This window comes from Amblyomma americanum, chromosome 1, assembly GCF_052857255.1.
Source record: "Amblyomma americanum isolate KBUSLIRL-KWMA chromosome 1, ASM5285725v1, whole genome shotgun sequence".
Lineage (NCBI taxonomy): Eukaryota > Metazoa > Arthropoda > Arachnida > Ixodida > Ixodidae > Amblyomma > Amblyomma americanum.
Window position 1 is genome coordinate 505,393,275 of NC_135497.1, and position 23,263 is coordinate 505,416,537.

The following is a 23,263-nucleotide window of genomic DNA, read 5'->3' on the forward strand; positions in this document are numbered from 1 at the left end:
AGGCAAGTTTCTTTGTAACAGAAGCTTTGCTGGAAAGCCTGCATTCCATGGACGTCCGACGCAGTAAACACCAGTCATGTGCCCATTTCTATACTCTAGTGTGGCGAACCATGTGAGAATGTCTCTTCAGTGACACAGCTCCCTATTGCTATGAGTGTTAACCGCCTTTAGAACTCCGTAATAAATTATACAGAACTCATTACCTTGCTATGCGCTTGAAAGACGCAGTGGTGTAGTGTACTCCTTAGAGGTCAGCTTTTGCCTATCGGTTATCCCACGAAAGCCAACTGAAGGCGTTGTAATTACCACCGATGCTGCGCATTCTGCAGCGTTGTGCGCACGCTCGAAAGGTTATCTTGCCTCGCGCGCTTCCGCTGCCCCGGGAGTCGAAATAGGGATGGCTCACCGGGTCGCTTTTGTGGGCGAAAAACTATTAGAAGCACAGTGACACGCAGCAAGCCTGCAACAGGTGCGATTCTCATACAGAATGCTGTAAAAATGCACTCAAGGGCCCGTGCTTTGTAACAATTCAGTTCATTTGGCCGCTACGCCCACCGTAACGACAGCAACAGCAGGTATGGGGAAGCAAACGCGCAATTGCAGGAGCCGCTGCTAGCATCCAGTGCAGACGCGGTGAAAGAACTCCGCCAGTTCCGTTGCACAGTCAGCGCGCCGTTTCTTTGCCGAGACGGGATTAGCGCCGGCAAAGCCCGCCTGGCATGCCGATCGCGTCGTCGTGCTCGTCATTCGCCGCTCGGCCAGTACGACGTGGGCGTCGGGTGCATTTTTGCAAGTAAGTGGCATAATAGGAGTGTTTCTGCTAGGCCCAGCGTGACGTCACACCTCGTAGCCTACGTCACTAAGAACAACGACCAATTAGCGGAGGACCAAACGAAAGGAAAATTAATGCTGAAACACTTAGGAATATGCTGTTCAAGTTACTTAAGACCGATGAAAACAGTTCCACGAACAGCGCTCATTAAACAGCTGTCGTTGGTAATTTAACACAACGCTCTAAGCCATCACTGTGGAATCTTCGATTGTCGTTCATAAAATATCACGTTCGGATCGCTCTCAAGTACGGTTCCCATTCTCTTGAGATTTCTGATTTGCATTCAGAAAAAAAAAAAACAAGCGCCATTAAACTTGGCAGCTGTAATTGAAAATCTGCGCGTTCTTATCCGTGCAGCACCTTTATTACCGCACTGGAAGAATGCATGAGCACTGTTCAATGTTTTGATCTGATGCATACGCAAGGAACAGCGAAAGGAAGGTTGTGACTTAATAAACCTTTATGCGCTCTTTTCTTTACGTCACTTGTAATCACCCACGTAGTAGCAGCGATGACGTAGCGTGTACGACATTGTCTACTTAAAATCCTCGCCTGTTGTCGGCGTCTCGGCGCAAGCATTTGTCTGACAGCGAAAGCTGTACTTCACGACCAAAGCTGCAAAAGCCGTTTCATTGTAGAAGCCTGACATTGAATAAATAAGCAAATAAAGTAAGTACTGCCGCGACTAGGTTTCGACCGTGTGGCGCCGCGAACAGATCACCTTCGCTGGCCTGTGCACGAGAGAATTATGCCGCAACCGACCCCGTCTTGCGTTAACACACACTCGCGCTGCGCATTGACATCGTCCTCTTCATCAGATAATACTACTCTCAAACTGTTATCGTCGCCAGACGTGCCGACGACCCAGCAAAACCAAACCATGGGCCATCCAGGCTAAGAACATGCTTTCGCATACTTCTACTCGGTGTAACTACGTTGAAACCCTACCACTTTTCAAACATTTGCTTCCCAATAGTGTCGCGCGCTGCATGCGAGGTGCAAAGCTCTGCTAGATTTGCGGTCTGGCAGATGCAAAGAACGAGGACGCTAGCGTTGGCACAAGCATATCTAGAGTTATTTTATGCGCGCGACGACCCAGCCAGACACACAAAAGCGCGGAGAAGAGCAGTCGCGAGAGTGCACGAACACGTGCTTGAACGCTACAGAGAACGCGACACTATGCCCGTTCAGAAAGGGCAAAAGCCTGTCTTGGCCATCTCGTGAGGATATTGTGTATTCATAAGCGGATAAAATTTGCCTTTCATAAATTCATTTGCTTTCCTCCTTTGCTTCGCTGCGCATGAAATTAGCGCCAGTTTTTGCCGCGCCGTCATGTCGCACTAATTGCAGGGTAACCACTACATGAGCATGCGCCCTTTGCATAGGCTGCTACGACCTGCGTGCCAGGTGAATGGACCAGCAGCGGCGCAAACGGTCGCATCGCACCGCGTTGTCACTATACCCATACTGACACCTACGAAGCGTGCGGTCGAATCACGCTCTAACTCATGCCTTGGCGCGAGTTTTAGTTCGTCCAGATTTTTTCCTGGTGTGGACGGACGGAGGGACAAAAATCAGCGGATGCAGGAGCCAGCCTTTTTTATCGTAGTGGAATTTCAGCGAGCTGTCTGGCGATTGCACGGTTCGGCACACCTTCCCGTGACGTCTGGGGACGAGAACGATGGTAATATCTCCATTTATACGCCACGGAAGCTTTCCCTACTGAATGACTGGAGCCCCTGTCATTCACCAAGGGGTTTCACCTTAGACTGTAAGCAATTTTTAAGACAGGCTTTTTGAGTTAAAATAGAGCTTTCTTCGGCATAATATTACCTCGGTTATGTGCGTCAGAATACGGCCAATACGTGCTAACTAGGAGGTTCATTAGTTAAAATATAATAGATTACTTTTTGACTGCTACAGTTGTGTGTCTGATTTGTTTAGTAGTTTGTAGCTCACCGTTAGTAATGTCCACATTAGCCGCTGCAGCGCAAAAAATTTTAGACCCGCACACGAGCGAAACCAAGTCTAGCTTTCTGGGGCAAAAAGTTTGAAAATTGGATAATTGTAAGACACTGTTATGGAAATATTGAACGTAATGGTCCAATATTCCGATATGTTGCAAAATATTTTTTTTCATGTGTTTACAACAATCGCATCGAACAGTTAAGACAGGTTAAGAACAGTTAAGAACAGCTAATACGCAAAAACGTGAATAGAAAAAAAGCAAGACTCCCGCCGGGTGATCTGCGGATATATTGATTGTTATAATGAAATCTTACATTATACAAAAAATCGCGTTCATCAACGGTTTCTTGCTCAAAAATGCTTTTGTACAGATACCTTGCGTATGTGAAACCGCGCGGCCGGGGTGGTCACGCAGCCACGCTTTAACGCCCTGAATTGAGATTTCCAACCCGGGCGTCGCCTCACTGTTGGCTGGCCTGCCATTTGAACCTGACGTAAGAACGATGGAAGTATAGTGGCGCCAGGTGCACAAAGTAGTCAAGTGAGGTGTGAGGCGACGCCCGGTTTGGAGCAGTATATGAATACGCAATAGAAAATAATGAATTCCTGCATGCTGATGCTGAGGGAGCGGCTGCGAGGGACGGCGTAGTAGAGGGCTGCGGATTAATTTTGGCTACCCTGAGTTCGTCAGTGGGCCCTGACATACCGCACTGAGGTTCGATTACCGCGGCCGGTAATCGAACCCACGACTTCATGCTCGGTAGCAGAGCTCAAAGACAAAAAGACACCGCAGTAGGAAAAAAAAAGTGGAAAGCTTTATTACGCTCCCTGTACTACCGAAGAAGGAAACGGTGTCATTTATTACGGCACTCTTCGTAATTTCAGTCAATATCTTAAACAGTAAGTCTTGACTTTTGGAAATGCACGAAAAGTTTGAGTGGGAAACTTGTGGAGCGTCATTTTGCTCTTGCCGACCAGCACTACCAGATCGCCCTGGCCACCCTGATAGCTACGGCAAACGGGGCCCTGGACTAAGAGCTCGACACCCGAGGCCCCGAACCTTACTTGGCAATAAAAGTTTCTCCCTCTGTCTCTCATGTTTCGCAAGTTTCGTTCGGCGGCTGCAAAAAAAAAAATGTTGCAAAACGAAGCTGGCTTCTTAGAAATTACGACACTAAACATTTCCCACTGAAACCCAGACGCCGCAGAAGGCGACGTTACACTGTTCTTTCAAGGCGGAGTCAGTTCGTTAGGGGTAGGATTCCGAGCCGAAATATGGCCGCTACATAGACGAGGTTTAGTACGCATTCATCTCATGGCTCTGAGGCTACAAGAAAGCGCCAGGACTTTCTCTGTCTTTCGCGGGTGTCGAATTTCCGCACTTCTTCCGAAGTGCTGCCCCGAACAGCGCATCCTTTTGTACAACCGCAACCTGAATCTGCCATCATCAGAGAAGTTCCTACTTCATAGGCATGCAAAGTTGATTTCATTAATTTACGGGGTTTAACGTCCCGAAGTGACTCAGGCTATGAGGGACGCCGTAGTGGAGGGCTCCGGAAATTTCGACCACCTGGGGTTCTTTAACGTGCACTGACATCGCACAGTACACGGGCCTCTACAGTTTCGCCTCCATCGAAATTCGACCGCCGCCGACGGGATAGAACCCGCGTCTGTCTCGTCCGCAGCCGAGCGCCATAACCACTGAGCCACCACGGTGGCCGTGGTGTGCAGAGCTGGCCTTGAAAAAGTTGCAAAGGGAAATTAAAAAATGACGCACGCACTATACAACAAAGGAATCAAGCGCTGAGTAGTAAATGGTGGTTTATTTGTTGAAGTGAACCTTACGTACGTTAGCGCAGCCCTCAGACGAATGGCCAGCTGGACATAACAATAAGTGTGTTGCGTGTAAAGTTTTGTTGGCTCTTTTACAGTAGAGTAAGAGCAAACAGTGCCGTGTAAAAGAATGTACCCCCCTCCCCAGTAACTTAAGTTGATAGTTAAAAAAAGTTGCACGAAAAACTTAAACAGTAATTTTTTATCCTTCGTACAAACTTTCGATAAAATCATTTCGTCAGGCAAAACTCCTGGTTTCTTAGCGCTCTAGTTCTAGCAGAACTGGGATCTGGAAAATAAATGAAAAGCCACAGGGTATAGAACTTTGAACACACCATTTCTCGTATGATTGCGTCTGAGGAGCAACTGAACATGATGGCCTATCTTGACCATCATCTTCAAGCAAACAGCGTATAAGAATAAAAAAATAAAAAAGAAAGACCAGAGAAACAGAGTGCTGTTCGGCTGGCCATTCTTGTTATTTACTTCTTGTGCGCTGTTAACGTCAAAGACCTAGAGAGCCAGCAACTTCATAAGCAGGAAATGGCAATACCGAAGGATGCATTTCTGTGTCATTAAGAAAGGAAACCTTCCTTACCTTTCTTTTTATCTGGTTTCGCGTGGCAAAAAGAGAAAGAGAGAGAGAAAACAGAATCACTATGATATCTTCCAACGCTTTAGACGGCACATCAAATAAGCGCTACCCTGCTAGACGAACATTTCATTAGACGGCTGCTTACATGGGTCAGTCATCCTTGATTACTGTATACAAAAGTTGAAAACTTACAAAAAGGTTAACATCTGAAACAAAACTATCCGTCTTTCAATTTTGTTTTTGACTTTTTTCACAGAATTGTACAGTCGGGGACAAAGGTTTCCGGACCGAAGCGCCGTAAATGAAGACGATTGCTCTGTTAATAGCCGCCGGCTGGAGACCACACATGGGGAAGGGACAGTATATAGATGGGACGTTCTTTAGGTTGGGGCAACCTAAAAAGATTGAAAAATAATAAGCCCCTGCCTGCACCGCTAATGTACAACAGGCTTAATCCAATCTGAAGATAAATGAAAAGGCCCGAAGGCAATGGTATAATTTTACCACCCGTAGGTGGGGAAAATGGAAAACAAAAATGAAGGGGGGGGGGGGGTAAAAAGTTACATAGCAACCATAGATAAGACGTAAAGTAGGTGAGTCTGAAAGAAGGAAGGACTCCCCGCTCCATCGCGGGTAGATAAGACAGTCAAAATCCTGTTGTTTTGTTTGGACAAATGTGGTCTCCAGCCAGCGGCTAATAATGGAGCTGTTTCATCTGCGGCGCACGCGGTCCAGAGGCTTTTGTCCTCGGCTGCACCATTTTCCTCAAAGTTCTGCTCACACACCTCTGAAATTAGAAGTGCACAGAGGTCCGTCTATATCTTACACATCTGGGACGATAATTATGAGGCCACGCGAAAAAAGGCGTGTGTTCATGAAGTTAACGTGCTTTTTCGCAGATATAGATATTCAACTTTCAACACGTATTATTCAGTATGTACACAACAAAACTTTGCGCAAAGTTCCTTTACACACATTATCTGGATTGCTACTTTTTCACCTGCAAAAAAATCACTGAACTGGGTTTCATAATTTTAAAGAAAAAGGTACAAAAACACAAAGAAAGCATATTTTGAGCAAACCGCGCTTAAAGACTGTTAGGTGCTAACGCAAAAATAATCGATTGGTTACAGTGTATCTCACTCTCTGTGTCAGTGCAGCCGCTTTCTTTGTTCCTTTTATGTGCTGTTACCCTGAATCCATGCGTCTGGAGTCACTTTGTTTGGATCCGCGGTGCAACTGAACATGTCAGGGTAAACGTGCATAGTGATCTAAAAGTGGCCTCTAACTGCTTGAGCACTCCGATTCTTCCCGCATTTCTATAATTTAAGCATAAAACGGCATCATAGGCAGCTGTCTGAACAGTATTCACGCTTAGAAACGCTTTTTTTAGGCAACCGGCCCAAATCATATTGTGGCGGTAAAAGCAAGCTAATACGAGACATCGAACATCATGTAGGCGTTCTTGGTCCATTGAGAAAACTCCAGTACCAAAAACAAAGTATTCAGAGATGAAATTATTAAAATTATTAGCGTAAAACAAGGCAAATTCGTGAAAATTAGGCGTGATCGCGTCGGGCCGCGTCCACTTTTTGGCCGCACGCATAGAATAAAACGAAAAAAAAGTATTTTGGGTCCGACAAAGACAGAAACATTCCCCTATGCACCTTGGTTTCGGCGGGTGTTGGCTTCTTTTATACGTGTGTCATAATGAGCCCCTCATTTCGCTTCCCTTGTGTGTCCAGTAGCTTCACGAGGGCCTCCGTTCTGGCAGTCTTGATGCCGTAGGTATACCATGAGCGGGTTCTCACAAAGCTTCCGCCCTCACCGTTAGATGACGTTTCACGTCACACCCGCGGTAATACAGGACGTGCTACGTCCGCCGCTATGGACGACGGTGGCGCTGATGAACACTCTCAAGGTTCGCTTACACGTGACCACAAATTCCCCCGAAAGTGGAAGATTGGACAGCCACCATCGTAGCTCAGCTGGTAGAGCACTGGATGCGAAATCCAGCGGCGGGATGTGGTTGTTTTTTTCTAGTACTCTGTAATCAATTAACTTTCAGCGATAAAATAATTACACTACAAATTTCCCCTTCATCGACACCAGCAATAAAAAAAAGATAGAAACATACCTGTATGTTCCTTGGTTTTGGTGTGCTTCATTCATACCGATACTATATATTATTTTAACTCTAAGAAAACGCGGTATAAAACGAGTCTCTAGCCTAACAATGAATTTTTTGCGCGAAATAAAGTCTCACCCCGCCGTAAGAAGTTAGAACGCAAGCTCAGCCGAGTAAGGTTTTGAAGTAAGCGCCAGAGGGATACTTTTGCAAATTATAAAATTGTAGCGCCATTGTAGAGGTTCAGTTATATGTTAGCATGAAATTATAAAAAAAATGTTTTAGTTGCGTTCTACTGGAGTATTTCTTGCGGAATCGTTGTTACGAAGCGTGAAGACAATGATCAGCGTCCAGAAATTGCACGATTTTAGAGAGCATAAGCGAGCTTGAGAGAGTTCGAATTGAGTTGCGGGAAGAAAATGTTTCACTTTTAAATACAATTTTTCCTACATAAATATGTGTTTTGCTGCCGAACTAAAGTCAACAGAGCTACAAAAAAAAAGTAAAAAGGTTAGCTTTTTACCAGGAGCAAAAAAGTGCACGGAGTAGTCCTGAGTGAAAGCCATGCGCGCAAGTGGTTGCTGGAAGCAATCTGAACACCTCCACGTACGGGTTTCGCAATCGGACCGAAACAGAAATAAGTTGGAACAATCAGCAAGCATTTCAAAATCAGTAGCGTCGTACAGGCGCGCACAAAAGTAAACGGAGCACGCCATTGCATTATAATTTTTTTCACGAGTTGCCTAATTGCAATTGCCAGCAGTGCTATGCGTACGCTAGTAGTGGACGCTAGTGTGCTTTCTCAAGCACAAACAGCGTTTCCCGAAAGAGAAGGCATAATTGTACTGAGAACGGAATACTAGCGTGCTTGCTTACTTATGTCCGCACCTGTACTTGCTAACTTCAGCAGACTGGTACGTGAGGTTAAAAGTTGTTGCCCACAAGATTAGTTTCGAGAAGTGATCGAAAATGTGCTTTTGTGGCCGATGAGGAGTGTTTTGTACAGCGAGGAACAGAAACAGATTTTAGTTTTGAAAAAGGCGACAAGGAGCTTTTTTACATTTTGAACCTTGCGCGACAAGTCCTCTCCAGCGATGAAATTTATGCCCTTTAATTTGTGGTCTTTTGTAAGTATAGTATCTTCTGTCTTAAAGAATACATACAGGGTGTTTCAGGTCAGACTAAGTAAGTAGGGGGTAAACAGATGGCTTTTGCGGCATAGTATTACCAGTGTAGGCAGGCACCGGAAAGCCGGTGAACTGTCTTAATATTAAGCTGATTAACTAATTTCTGATAATTAACTTCTTAACTATCACAGCTAGGCAACTGGTTGTAATTAGAGATTTGTAGCGGGTCGCTAGTAATAGACAGATTGGTTTTTAGAATTTCGAAAACGCGATTATACTCGGCACTGTGACTTGACAAAACGTGGCTACATCGTGCCAAAATACATGCGCTTTCGAAAAGCATGCAGGCAAAGCAACCTTTCCAGTGCACGTAACTAGTCAAAGGAGCCAAATTTTGTTGAGCCACAGCGCTAGGGGTTCTCGCGTTTTCGAAATTCTGAGAACTATAACTGAGGCTATAATTGATGACCGGCTACAAATCTCTAATTGCAACTGGGCACTTAACTCTACTAGTTAAAAAGTTATTAAAAATTAGTGAACCATCCAGTTACCTAAGATGAGGTTCACCGGTTTTGTGGTGTCTGCCAACACTGGTAACACTATGCTGAAAAAGTCATATTTTCACCTCAAAAACCTACTTTTGAGAATAACTCAGACTCGCCTGAAACATCCTGTATTTTGCAATTATGGGGCGCTGGCGGCCCCTTGTGTGACGCCGAAGGTTTCGCGGGAGTTCCGTCTCCTTTTTATTCGGTTACTCTGAAGCAGTCAGCGCATTGGTCAATGCTTTCTTCTGATTGGAAGAAAATTTTCAAGGGTGTGGGAAGAATGCAGACAGCCAAACTGCATTTCTTTCGGGTCTCGAAATTCCGCAGCAGCTCTGTCGACACAGCTGCTATACGTCGTCCAGCTTCTGCTTTTGCTTTCAAAGTGGTAAGGTTTTGGCGGTGACTCTCCAAGTCTGCTGTTCTCTTAATCGCACTCGCTCACTCGCATCATTCTTAGGCTCAGAACCTAAACCTATAGCGACATAAAATGCGGTGTTCCAGCAGGATTGATTTCTGGCCTACTTCTACGTTTAGTGCACCTCAGCGACATAATGCACATATACGACAAACCACGCATCGTACGAGACGGCGACGACACATGTATATTCTCTTAGGGCTGAACAAAAAGCCTTAGGCTATGGCTAAAATAATGAAATGTGGAGTTAAAACGCCAAACAGACTAAATATATTATTTTTCACTGGCGCAACAAGCCAATTTGCTGCTTTACCTGTTTTAAATTTTGCGGTAATGATAAGCGCACGCACACGCATGCTCTCCTTGGCGTTGTTTTCAAAGAAAATTTAAATTGTCCGCCCCGCGTGCACAAAAGAGTATGCAAACTGAAATGTTTACTGTCTGTGTGGTTAAAAAACCACTCATGGGCCCGCTCAGGTCCATGAACACACCAATCGGGAAGCTCGAATTTATTTGTGCAATTATTGTTCTTTAACTCATGTACGCCTAACGACCTACATGCAGTGCCTTACATGAACCTGGCACCGTTTTTTTTTTCCATGGGAACTCGCAGTTTATTGCGTAAAAAGCTTCCACTCGTTAACGTAGGTTCAAGAGGCTCTAAACTTTTCCAGAGCAAGCGTTGCGTTGTGTGCGGTCAAAAGGAGCGGCCAGTGTCCTCTGGAAGCAGTCAGGAGATTCGATCCAATCGATAAAGTTGTGATTCCGCAAGAATAGCAAGCAAAATTTTTGCGCATTTTCATGATAAAATCACCACGCGTGATGAAATGTAACACTGGAGTTCACGTCAAATGCCTGAAGCTTTACCACACGTATTTGGTAGCGCATATACCCAGTATCCTACATTGCAGGACTGCTCACAAGTGGATGTTGAGAAGATTATTACCATCAATAAAAGGTTAATTCTGAATTCTGATATGATATAGACATTTTTTATCATAAAATATTAACATTCATAAATCCCTGAAGTTTTGGCATATATTAGTTATGTTCGTCTGACGTAATGTCTAGTTTCAAAGAATGAAAGAAACAAATACTCAGTTGGGGAAAATGAACACATAAAAATGTGTGAGTAGGGCTTTTATTGACGAAACTGTGACCAAAGCAGAGGTCAAGTGTAAGTCAGGTTTGAGGAATCCTAGACTTTGGTATTAAAAAAGTAGAGAAGTTTCGTTCACATGGTCAAACACAGGTAAACTTCTCCCAACATGCAAGAGACCTAGAATGCCAGCTAGGAAGTCTTCAAATGGGCGCCCTTTTGATGAAGCCATGAGGGGGCCCTTTTTGGTGTTTTCCCGAACTAGCGAGGCAGGTTTATTTCTTGTATGGCTCGAAATACGCAAGTTTGTTGCCTTTAAGTTAGAAGTAAATTTTTTAGTGCATCCACACGTTTGTGTAGGCAGGGCCAAAAAACCAAAAAGGGTGATAAGCTCGTGCATTCGCGACTTTACAACTATGTACCAATCTGAGGTATTAAGCCCAAATTAACTGGGTGCATTAGCAACTCCTGACCAGGCTCCTACATCGCACGCTTTTCTACTTCAAAACTAATTAAATATTTACGTAATTAACTTTTAAAAACGAGGATATCCTCGACAATATCTGAGAACCTAACCAAATACGCGATTATCGTTGCTAATTGTGAAGTTTGCGAAATTCGTTATTCCTAAGCCACACTGAGTGTCTTTAAAAGGTAACATCAGATACCGTTAACGTTATGAAGAAAAGCTAAGATATTTAAGGGCAGGTAAAAAAAGGTCCGAATACCATTTCATGCAAACATCTTTTGAGGAAACAGAGTTATGACTTGCGCCACACAAAATATACGCCAAGAAAAATGCGCACCACAAAAACTAATTGACTGGATAGCTGGTTTGTTAATTATCGCGCTGAAAGTATTTCTGTCACAGCTGAAACTAAACCTGCAGAAGTTTTTAAGAATCGTCTTCATAAGCATATATTACCCCTTGATTAATGATCGCCTCTAATCCTAACCGCCTGGAACGACGTTGTTTGTTTTTACATAGATTTGTCTAATCAAAGTAACTTTTATTTCTGGATGCAGTGCATATGTATGTAGACAGATCTTTGTAACTTTTTCCACGCTGTGTCTGAGTGCCAACCGCCATGATAACTTAACCCTTGGTCAGGGGATATGATTGCCTTTCCTTCATCTTCCTTATAAAATGTTTTGTTGTATCAATTAAACTGAGCGTCAGCTACTTCTACTTCATTGAAATTTCGCAAACTTACCATGCCCAAAGCTAATAGCATATTTGGTTACGTTTGCAGAAATTGTCGAGGACATATTCATTCTTACAACTCAATTACGTATATCATTAGTTGATTTCGAACTAGACAAGCAGGTGTGATGTAGGATCCTTGTCAGGAGTTACTAATGCATCAAATGAAATCAAGAAGAGGCGTGGCACCCGCTTCATCTCATCTGATTTTTCGATGTCCGTAATGTTTCTTGTATGCAAATAATCTTGCATCTTCCTTAAACCTTTTTTTTCTGGCAGGAAAATGAGCCGCTTGGTCCTTTTTCATAACAACCTCTAACAAGAAAATTAAGTAAAATACCCACAAAGCCTTGAATGTGCTCTGGAAGATTGATTTTGTTCATATAGCAGGTGTTACTTTCGCGATACTTAATAGCCCTTTTTTATTGCAGAAACGCCGAAAGAATGGAAAGACCAAGCAGTTTTGAACGTAAGCATTCCTGGCGCAGCCGGTTTTAAGATTTTTATATAAGACTATTGTACGAATAAATTTTAACTGCTAGAAATTAAAGAATTTTTAAAAACAAACTTTGAAATAAAAAAAAAATATGTAAAGTCACCACACAGAACTATCGGTCTGGAACCCCAATCGAATGCTCATTTATTTGGATCGGAATTTGGCACGCTGAGATACTTCCACAGCCCTACGCTCAACCCGTTTACCGTTGTCACTATAGGCTCCAACGGTACAGGTGCCTGCGGCTTGAATCAGCCACAAAACCTCGAAAAGTGTATGTCACGAGGCTAAATCAACGCACTAAATCAAACGTGCCCGGTGTCGCAGACCTACTGCCCAAGATATTACTTGACCACCCCTAGCGAACTCTTGTACGCCCACTGAGACGGGGACTATGCCGCACTCCCAACGTCCAACGCCTACGACTGATCCAGACAAAAGCCACGATCCGGACCGTGGCCAAGGTCTGCAAGTGACTGCAGTGCTCCCGTCCTTGATGAATGTCATGCGTGCTCTGTTTTCTAGCCTGCGCACGCCAGCGGCGCACAACTCACTGCAGGTACTGGACGCGCAACATCCAGCTCGTGTTGAGTTGAGTTCATCAGCCATGAACCTCCACATGAATGGACGCGGCGGTATCAGAGAAAACCACCACGCGGATGCGGCTGCCGAGGCACTGTTTTGCTAGAGCGCCTTGCTTCAGTGACAAATTGTGACTTGCTCCTCGCAACTTCTTCCTTTCCCCTTTAGTCCCCTCATCCCTCTTCTCCAGCACAGGACAGACAACGAGAACACCCTTCTGGTTAACATCACTGCCTTCCCTCTTCTTCTATATATATATATATATATATATATATATATATATATATATATATATATATATATATATATATATATATATATATATATCTTTCACGACAGCACCACCGACCACACAGAAATATTTTGCTTCGAACTCGCATTCCGCCAACTATAGTCCATGACTGAACATTAACTCTATCCTCACCCACCCTGCACAACGTCGCGCCTTTCGCGCGGCGTCCTCGCGTCCAACATTCAGGGTCGTTACCGTTGTTTTTCTTTTCCACGAAACGACCATTTCTACTGTCAGGACGTCATGTTGCGCGTCTAGGGCTGGTGAAACAAAGTAAAATAGAATTTCCAGATGCAGCTTTCTGACTATTCACAGTTAACAGCTCGCGCAGGTGGCTCAGCGGCAGTTCAACATGGAGGACGTGGTGGTAGTGGAGTTGTCGCAAAAACGTGCACGTCCGGAAGACTGGTTTGGTTTGGTTTATTGGGGTTTAACGTCCCAAAGCGACTCAGGCTTTGAGGGACGCCGTAGTGAAGGGCTCCGGAAATTTCGACCACCTGGGGTCCTTTAACGTGCACAGACATCGCACAGTACACGGGCTTCTAGAATTTCGCCTTCGTAGCAATTCCGCCGCCGCTGCCGGGATGGAACCCGCGTCTTCCGGGTCAGCAGCCGAGCGCCGTAACCACTGAGCCACCGCCGCGGGTCACGCGTCTGGAAGAGCAGGGCACTCTAAACCCTGTGGTTTCGCTGCGAGCAGTTTTTTCTCTCGCTAAAGGAATGTGCACTGTTTGCGCTGAAGGCTAGGCGGCACTGAAAGCTGCCGCATCGTGCGCCGCCGCTTCAAAGCAGTGACGCACTTCGCTCTCAGTGTCTCACCTCCTCGAATAAACTGGTGTCAAAAGCCTGCCGCACTGCGTAAATGTCAAATATGAAATATTATTGGCTCCTACTAGAACGGGGACCTAGTTGCTAGTTTCTTACTATCACTCTCAAAAGAAAAAAAAATCGATCGCAGATTGCGCCGCCATTTCTCTTGCCTCTGCAAACGAAGCGCGGTTTGCGCGGCCTCGCATTGATGTGCAGCTGATTTAAACGGCGTCTTTGTATTGCGACTTAGAGGTAGTACATGTACTGCTAGGGGCCCCATTTATATCCGCACAGTTGTGGCAAACGCCGAGAGTGAAGCGAGCTGCGGTCATACAAACAGCTTATTAAAGTAGCCTGGACCAGCGAACTCGGGCTTATATTTGTTTATTTCACAGCCCCGTAGCGAACAGAACACGCAGAGGTCAGCGCAGTGGGTTTTGCTGTCAGTCTCGGAGAGCTGAGGCTTGGCTGCAGCCATGATACCATGCCCACATTTTCCGGGCGTCACCAACTGGCGCCATCTGTCGGCCGCCAATAGAGAATCACGCGTGGGGATATTTTCACTTGTAATTGTACAAAACCATAACCTCCAATGAAATAGCGCATGGATATGTTGATACCGATGGTTTACACTTCCTGCACGCTGCATAATCTGACTCGTAAAATGTTTCTTGCGGTAGCACCGGAGAATGTTATCGGCCATTGGCAATCAATGAGGTGTACCAAACCGTGGCCTGCGCGATCAGCTCCGGCGGCGCGCCGTTGCTCAGGCCGTCCCATTCGGCGCGTAGCGCAGCGGAGAAGTGTAATTATGCTAACTCCGTAACACGCCGCGAGGTGGCGACCTTAGCCCAAGGCTCAAGCGGCGCTCGCCTGACCGGCACTGCCTGCGATTTCAGTGGCGACATCAACCCTGTTGGCACGTTTTCACGCAGAAGAACAGTGAATACGAAGTCAATTTCTTTCAGCTCATTCTTGAAGCTACAAAGAAGTCGAGGTATTACGTTAAACAGTTACGGATTGCTTTTGCATGCAGCTTTAGTGGTCGTCTAAAAGCCGACTGGGGCAACCGAAGCTTTTACCGCGCAACATTTCGTCCAGATTGCATGCCATCGTGCTGAATGTCTTTTTTTTTTGTGTTGCAAAAGTTGCCGCGCTGTATGACAAAACTCAGGTATGCTTTTTGTGCCTTTCACTCGATTTTCAAAGTACTGGGCAGCTAGCTACTTTACAGCGAAGCTCTCGCTGGCTCGATCAACATAATTATTTACGATAAGCGCTCGTGCATTGTTTATACGCCACCACGAGAGTCAGATGTTCTGAGCTCTGCTTTTTTGCTCTTGAAGCGAGAACTTTTTGCTGGGCTTTGTTTTGCTATGTTGCATGTGTTCCTGGAAGGTGCGAGTGGTTTCGTGTAGGTAATGTGATCCCGCAATTAAATTATTTGCTGTGTGATGAAAACTGTATCGGTTCTCTGTCATGAGCTTCGCACCACAATCCTATCTGCTTCTGCATTTTTCAGATAAATGTACTGCTGTGTACCTTTCTGCCACTCTGACAGAAAAAAAACTTGGAATAAGTTTTCACGAATTTCCCGCGAATGATGATCGCCGCCAAGCATGGCTGAAGGCCATATCAAGAAAAGATTTTGTCCCAAATGACAAGTCTGCTAGCAATGTCGTCTGCAGCCTTCACTTTTTAGATTCGGATTATACTTTGGGGTCCAGAAAGCTGCGGCGCCTGAAACGGGATGCTGTTCCGAGCGTGTTCGCGGGTTACCCAAGCTAAATGCAGCCACAACAGCCACAAAAAAGACGTAATTCGGAGCGATTGACGCAGAATTCTACTCCAAACCAAAAAAGGGCATCAAATTTATCGAGCGGCCCTGATGAAGCTGCTGGTTCAGCCTGTGGTCGCTAAAAAAGCACAGGCCATTCGGCAACTTCTGCCTGCTCGTTTCCTGTAGTGTATGAAGATAGCCTGACTCATGCACCCTTGTTAGGAGATGAAGAAGCAAGTCCTAAAGGTACAGGATATGAGAAACCAAGTGCTAAGGATGCAGTCGGTGAATTACAGCAGTCTAGTGAGGCACTTCATTGCGCAACGCAAGCTACCGATTACCTTCTTCCGCGCAAGCAGTCGGATTCAAGGAATATAAACCGAATGAGAGTGCAATTGTTCAGGAGAGCAGATGCTATCGGGAGACTGCAGCGACAAGACAGCCGCCTAAAAAAGAAGCTCAGTGGTTTTGAAAACCACACTCTCCACTCGACGTTGAGAAAGTGCTTGGACAAGGTCGGCACAGCCCAGTTCTGCTTAGAAGACTGCCCAGCGGAACAGATCGCCAATGCGTCAAAGCAACGGCCCGTGTGGTCTCCAGACTTTGTCCGGAAATGTGTAGTTTTGTACTACTTGTCCCCTAAGGCATACCGTTACATACGCAACAGAGGACTGTTGAAATTGCCTTCAAAAACACGCTACTTCGCTATGTTTGCACATCCAACAGTGAAAGCGGGATCACACCATTAATGAAAGAACGCCTAAAGCAAGAGGTGGGGCAGCTGAAAGAGCAAGCGCGGTTTTCCTCAATTATTGTGGATGAAATGGCTATAAGCTCCAAATACATCTACGATCGTAAAATGGACTGCTTTTTTGGTCAGCAAACTGTGAGAGAAGACGCTGGGACAGGAGAGAATGTAAACAACATCGTGCTTGCCAACAAGGTGCTGTGTTTCGTTGCAACAGGCCAGTCCACGTCGTACAAAATTCCTTGCGGCTTAAGTGGCAAGCTCCTGTATCAGCTGACAAAAGAAGTGATCGCTGAAGTTGAAAAGTGTGGCCTCTACGTCGTCCGGATCGTCACGGATAACCACAAGATTAATGTCACAATGATGCACCACCTGGGAAGTGGCTCCCTCAAGCCAGTGGTCAGTCATCCATGTGATCCAGAAAGAAGCCTATTCTTGTCCTTTGACCAGTGTCATATTATAAAAAACGGGCGAAGCCTTCTTCTGGACGGGGAATTGACAGATGGCGGTCAGCCAACAACTGGAGAGTTTGTGAAGCAGCTCTATGTCCTTCAACAAAAAAAAAACGAGATTGTGAAACCAGTTCGATTCCTGACACAGAAGCACATAGAGCCAACTAATTTTGAGAAGATGCATGTGGGCAGAGCAGTGCAGCTGTTTTCAGATGAAATTATCTCGGCGCTTTCTTTTTTGAAAGAATACCCCAGTTACCACCCTCAGGCAGAACAGTTCAGGAACGCAGACGCAACAATATTGTTTATGAAGATGATGCAGAAGTGGTTTGCCATCCAAAATGTGGCCAACCGAACAGCACATGTGCATATGAGAAAGCCTGACCAAATGCACTTTTTCTGCGCTACCGACGAACTCCTACAATGGCTGGAGAAGGAGTTCCCAGACTACCTCGAAACTGTCCACAATGCCTGTAAAAGGAGCGGGAAAAAGTTTCTCAGTGCTGAAACCTACGAAGCTGTCTTGCTGACAAGCAAATCTACGGTACTATGCATTAAGTGCGTTCTCGAGAGCGGCTTCTTTTATGTTTTAACAAAGAGCTTCTCGAGCGACCCCGTCGAGATCCTCTTCAGTTCTTTTCGGCAAATGGCTGGCGGAAACGACTGTCTGGATGCGAGAGCCGTGACATTTAGCCTGGAGAAGATCTTGCGGACTGGCAGCCTGTGCCCATCCCAAGCTTCAAACGTTGAAAACGGACAGACTGTTTTGAGGTAGGTGCATGTTATTTCAGCTCCGGGACGAGTGCTCATAGTTGTGAACTGGTTGTCTCTTGTTTCAAAATAGAAAGCTTATCTCATTTCAGGCCCTTGCACAACTAAGATTTCACGATGCGAGCAGCTACTAGTGTTGTAGCCTGCCTGCTGACTGGAATTTTTTACAGTTCAGAAAACACGAGCACGCAAATCTTGCTGTGCCGATGGGCAATGTGTGACAAGCAGTTTTTGCTTTTATATGGCTGCTGCTTAGTAGTGGTGGTAACTGTTTTACATGTATTGCAGTATGCATGGTGCCTCCCTGAATGTGACGTCCTCCGAACTTGATGTTCCGGCTGAAGCAACAGCACAGGCAACTATGCATGATTCGACCGAGACAGCGCAAGTTGCCCTAGCCAGGTATATCTTGCATCAAATGTTTCTCAAGAGCTTACACTTGGCTGGCCCGCTGGGCTACTAGTGCTGTTCTTTTGCAGCCAACAGCGATTTGTCTAATACATATATTTGGCTGATATGAACAGTGTGCATATTTTTGTGTCAGGTTCACGGGAACTGAAGATTTTGTGATGCACATTGACGAGCTCTTCACATCCCTGAAAGCGATGCCTCGTGAGTGCACACTCTTTCACCTGCTCCCCCCCCCCCCATGTTAAGTGCCACCAAAAAGCGATCATTTCGCGTTATGTCAAGGCTATAACAACTGAGTGGTATCAATGCCCAAAATTTGAAAATTTTGAGGGAATGCACGTTGAGTGGCGACATGATAAATGTCATATTTGGTTTATGCACAAGCTTTGTCTCTACATGCTGTCTAAAATTTGCTCTTGCGGAACTTTTTTGTAGGTTAGTGCCAAAAGCTTTTTTTTTGTGCTCTCACAAATAGGAATACATTGCAGAATGTCTAGCTCCATATACTAATATGGGTATGTTCTATTGCAAACCATTGCAAACCATTGCAAATGCCAGCATCGCTTATATAGCAGGGTTCGTGGCGAGAGCAGTTGAGGAGCGGAGAACATGCAGCTTCTGTCCTCCCCTCCACCAGTCGGATGGACCTAGTCCCGTGCTGATGGCGCTTATTGACCTGCAATCAAAGGGTGGGCTAACATTCCCAAAGTCAGAATTTGTCACGGTCCTTGTGACCGTTACGAAGGCTGTTGACATTGCCCTGCCGCACACACAAAAGAGCAACGTGCGTCAGCAGCTGGCTGAACTGTTATTGCCTCGACTAGAGCAGTGCCCCCTTTTCGTTTGCCCAGCAAGGGATGACCACGCCGCAAGCACACTATCTGTAGTGTTTGATAAGTTCATGAGGCCACCCTTAGCCAACGTCGGCGCTACTGTGACAGACAGGGCTGCTTACCGCAAAAAGCTGGCCTGCAAGCCACTGCATAGGAAAGTGCTCCGTGTTTAAAATAAACACAATGTAAAAAAACGGATACCGAACTATATGGCTCTGATTTTGTCTTTGTAAATAAAATGTCATTTATCCTCAAATGGTTTTATCTGTCCTCCTGCCAAGCTTTAGCTTCGGCGCTTTAAACCCTCTTTTTTGCTTGCCGCGCACGAAAGAAAAAAAACGAGGCTAAATTCGCCTCAGTTCCAACCATATAAAACGTAAAAAAACCTTATGCATTGCAGGCTTTTATTTATTTGGGGATACTGCTAGCCTCTTTCGAGGCTGTAGCAGGATTGGGGTATAATATGATATATTTGAACACGTCACAAAAGAGCCATCCACAAAAAGGAAGCCCAACATTTGAGTGGGACAATGCATTCAGTGGCATCTGCAAGCGCTGAAAGCTAAATATATTACACGCATGCAAGTGCAAATCACATTTGTACATTTCTAGAGGAAAACTGACAGAACTCCTTGATCTCTATATATCAAAAGTAATTTCAGGTTCTAAACTAATATGTAAAAGAACTGCAGAATTAAAATAATCCTCTCCGCTCAACTGTAAAATGTTCCGTGTTTTGAAACCATGCACGGCTACAGAAATAAAGAAAATTGCCTGCGTGTTGTGAAACAAACGCTCTCATGACGATCTGCCTCACCCCGGTCCTAAGTCTGCGTCATAATTTAAAATAGCAATTGCCTAATTGCACTAGTCAGCTACTTGGGCTGTGCGATAATTTTCTAGCGCGCGCGTCGCACACAGACTGCGAAAACTGCGTTTTCGTCCTCTGCGCCCCTCCGCATCAGGGAAAGCGAGACATGGGTTACGCTCGCCGCGGTGCGGCGAGAGGAGCAGTCACACCGCTTTCTCCGATTACGCTCTCCCCCTGCGAATGGAATGGCCGGAGCAACGGCGCGCCGCCGGAGCTGATCGCGGAGGCCTCGACCAAACATTCAAAATCTTCGCGGTAATCTTTGACCCTCAGCGTCAGGTAGCACGTGGCGGTAGCCGCATAGGCAAGAAGCGCTGGTCCAGATTTCCTTGGTTTAATATACGTTTGAGGCGGAAAGGAAATTCTTGGACAAAACTTTTGAATATCGGAAAGCTGTAAGGTACTGGCATAAAAATATTGAAGCTAATGGTCCCTTCTTCCGATATGTAGCAAAACCTTTATTTCATAGCGTTTCCATCGTTCGCATCGAGCAGTTAAGACTGCCATAGAAAACCAATGAGGGACGCTTTTGAGGAGAGCAAAAACGTTAAAGCAAAAATATGCAAGCCTGCCGACGGGAGATATATGGACGTATTGATTGTTGCAGTGAAATATTGCAACATATGAAAAAATTGGGCTCATAAACACTTTCCCGTTCAAAACTGCTTTTGTACATAAATGTTGGGTATGCCTAGTTGAGGGAAGTGCGGTGTTCCTGACACGAGACAATGGCGTCGCTGAGTTAGTCAGAAATTGGAAATTTCTGTACTTTAAAAAAATATTTTTTTAATAGTGCACGCTGAAGGAAGACTCTGTGCTCTAAGAAAGTTCAGAAAGTGAAGAAGAAAAAAAAAAACACCGGGGTCTCCAACTTCAGGTTCGTCCAAAACATTAGACTCGAAAAATGTTCTTAATGCAAACACTAGTTACAGAAAATTCATCATGTGTTCGTCACCACGGCTCTTACGTCGCGGGCGGTAGAACAATATGCGGGCGGTTCGCCCCAGTAATTATTTTGGAAGTCCACTGTGTGCATGATTCTTCTTGGCAGTAATCACATTTATATGATGACGATAAATGTTAATGGCGCAAGCGCATCTGTGGCCAGAGCTAGAGCCGCAATGGCAAATGGTTTTTTTATTCTGCTCAAGGTGAGGTCCGAGACCCATTTCCCAAGCATTTCACCGTAACGAGGCCGAGCACCAGACCAGGGGAAGTTTGTACCCATCACCGATGGATACCCGGGGGCACTGGGGATCGAACCCCGCACTTCCAGAATGCGAGGCGGATGCTCAAACGGCTAGGCCACCGCTGCTGTTCACATTTATATGCAGTCATGCCCAAACGCAGTGTAACCGGCCCCTCGACCAAATAACGCTGGTGCGATGCAGTGCACTAGTGCGTTTAGTGCAGTATAACAGTAATGAATATGAGAGAAACAAAATATTTAGTCAAAAACAAAATACCAGAGGTGTTACACGGTTTAGCGGTACCATCGTCCTCCTCTTGCACGGTTTCGGTGCTGTTTTATACTCGTGCTCACGCGCTAGTGTAGCATTTCTACAGCTGAGAGTACATAGAGTTGAGATCCTTTTTGAACACTTCACAGCTCGCCCGCAAAAGTTTGGAGAAGAAGCGTTACAAGGACGGACCTCAATTAGTGAACACAGCTGTATGGCCCGAGAACAAGTCCTCTCACGTGAAACGATAACTGCGCACGAACACCCCCTTCTTTACCAGTACGTAGCTTGAAAATAGGGAACCTTTGTGGTTCCTGGTCCTTAGTCAACATCAGGAAACTCGCCCCCTCCGGCAATGCGCAATATGAGCATTCCTTCCCACTTTTTGCCCCCGCATCGTTTCGCGCCTCTCATCATTCCAGACAAGCAGCTATGCGCGATGCCGGCGCCTATCACGAGTGTGCTGCTTCCGGAGAAGACCGCACGAGGAATGCGTGCGGCCCGACGAAACTGGACGCTTCCGGGCGAGCTCAGACACAACAAAGAGCAACCAGAGCGCCGCGCTGACGTCACGTGCGCTGCGCCGGATGCTTTTTCCACCCGATGCCGCGCACAAACCACGTCTCGAATAAGCGCTGTGACACACTGACAGGCGACCTGTGGTAAGCGTCGTTGAGCGCTAGAGAGATCTAGTGCACGACAAATGTTATGTCATGTACGGTCTAACGTACCGAAGCGACACATGGGCTATGTCGGTCGCCGTAATGGAGGGCTCCCGACTAATTTCGACCACCTGGGGACCTTTGATGTGAACTGCCATCACCAAGCACGCGGGTGCCTGATGCATTATGCCTCAATTGAAATGCGGCTGCCACGGCAGAAACCTCATCCCGAGCCCTTGGGCTCATCGATATAGCCACTATACACCGCGTCGGGTGAGTATATACACAACAAATAGTTACTGGGAAATAGTTACCGTAACAGTACTGACTGACGCTTGAGAATGCACGATTAAAAGACTGAAAGGTCGCCTTGCACAACCTACCTTTGCTACAGATCCATCAAGCCGCAGACTATCTGGTGGCAACAGTGGCGATGCTGTTGACGTAGTCTGTGTGAATAAACAAGAAAACCAACGCTGTGATATCAGAGACGGAATGTTTAATCATCAATAGAGCACCGGAACAGAAAGACATGATATAAGTCAACAAGAAGCAATAAACTGTGTACGTAGAATGTGCTACTCCAATGGGCACAGCACAACCTTGGTTCTCTCCTTGCCGCTCGCACCGGGTGGGCTCGGGCTGTCGAATCGTATCGGTTCTGAACAACACAGACAAACTAATTTTTTTGCAGAACCAGGAGGTTACCTACTTGTGCTTTTTTTTATCTCAAAAATAAAACCGCGCTGGAGAGAGTAACAATAAACATTCTGTGCCATTTCATACGCGCTTTAATTGCGTTCGAGCTCTTTTATGTTTGCTTTTTGCTCCTGCGTTTGCGGAAGAAGGTGCTCATATTTTCTACATAGTTTCCACCTGGAAATTTTGACAATATCTTTCCCGTGATATTCTTGGAAGATGTGCCACGGTTTTCTACTGGATTTTCATCATCGCCGATTCATCTCGACTGCCATATATACATCGCGACTGGATGTCGGTACATGGGACTGCACAATCGCCCCGTCTGGTAGCATCCCATATACACCATCCTGCCGTGATCAAATAAAGTGCAACTTTTTTAGTACATTGTGCAGTCTTTGCAAACAGCGCTTTATGTGCGCATGTTAGTTTCACGACACTGGAAAGCATGATGATGATGGATTTTTATGGCGCAAGGGCATCTGAGGCAAAAGAGCGCCATGGCACAAGGTTTTTTCGACTACTCAAGGTGGGGGTCAAAGACACTGGAAAGCACCGAACTGTTTTACGAAATGTTTTCCACTAGCTTCGACCTCACTTCGTAGACGTGCGCACTATGCGAATTGTATAGCATTACCTCAGTTTGA

At 45.7% G+C, this 23,263-nt stretch overlaps 1 protein-coding gene and 1 pseudogene across 4 annotated transcripts in view; one reads left to right on the top strand and one right to left on the bottom strand.

Annotated features, from left to right (window-relative positions):
- Positions 1–23,263, bottom strand: part of Mp (collagen XV/XVIII-type protein multiplexin) — a 307,755-nt gene that overhangs the window by 17,795 nt on the left and 266,697 nt on the right. For all 4 annotated transcript variants that reach the window (XM_077650856.1, XM_077650855.1, XM_077650854.1 and 1 more), the window contains one exon: positions 22,301–22,366. In XM_077650856.1, coding sequence (XP_077506982.1) covers positions 22,301–22,366 — 66 coding nt within the window. The remainder of the gene's footprint in view (positions 1–22,300; positions 22,367–23,263) is intronic.
- On the top strand, positions 15,306–19,097 carry LOC144127848 (uncharacterized; annotated as a pseudogene).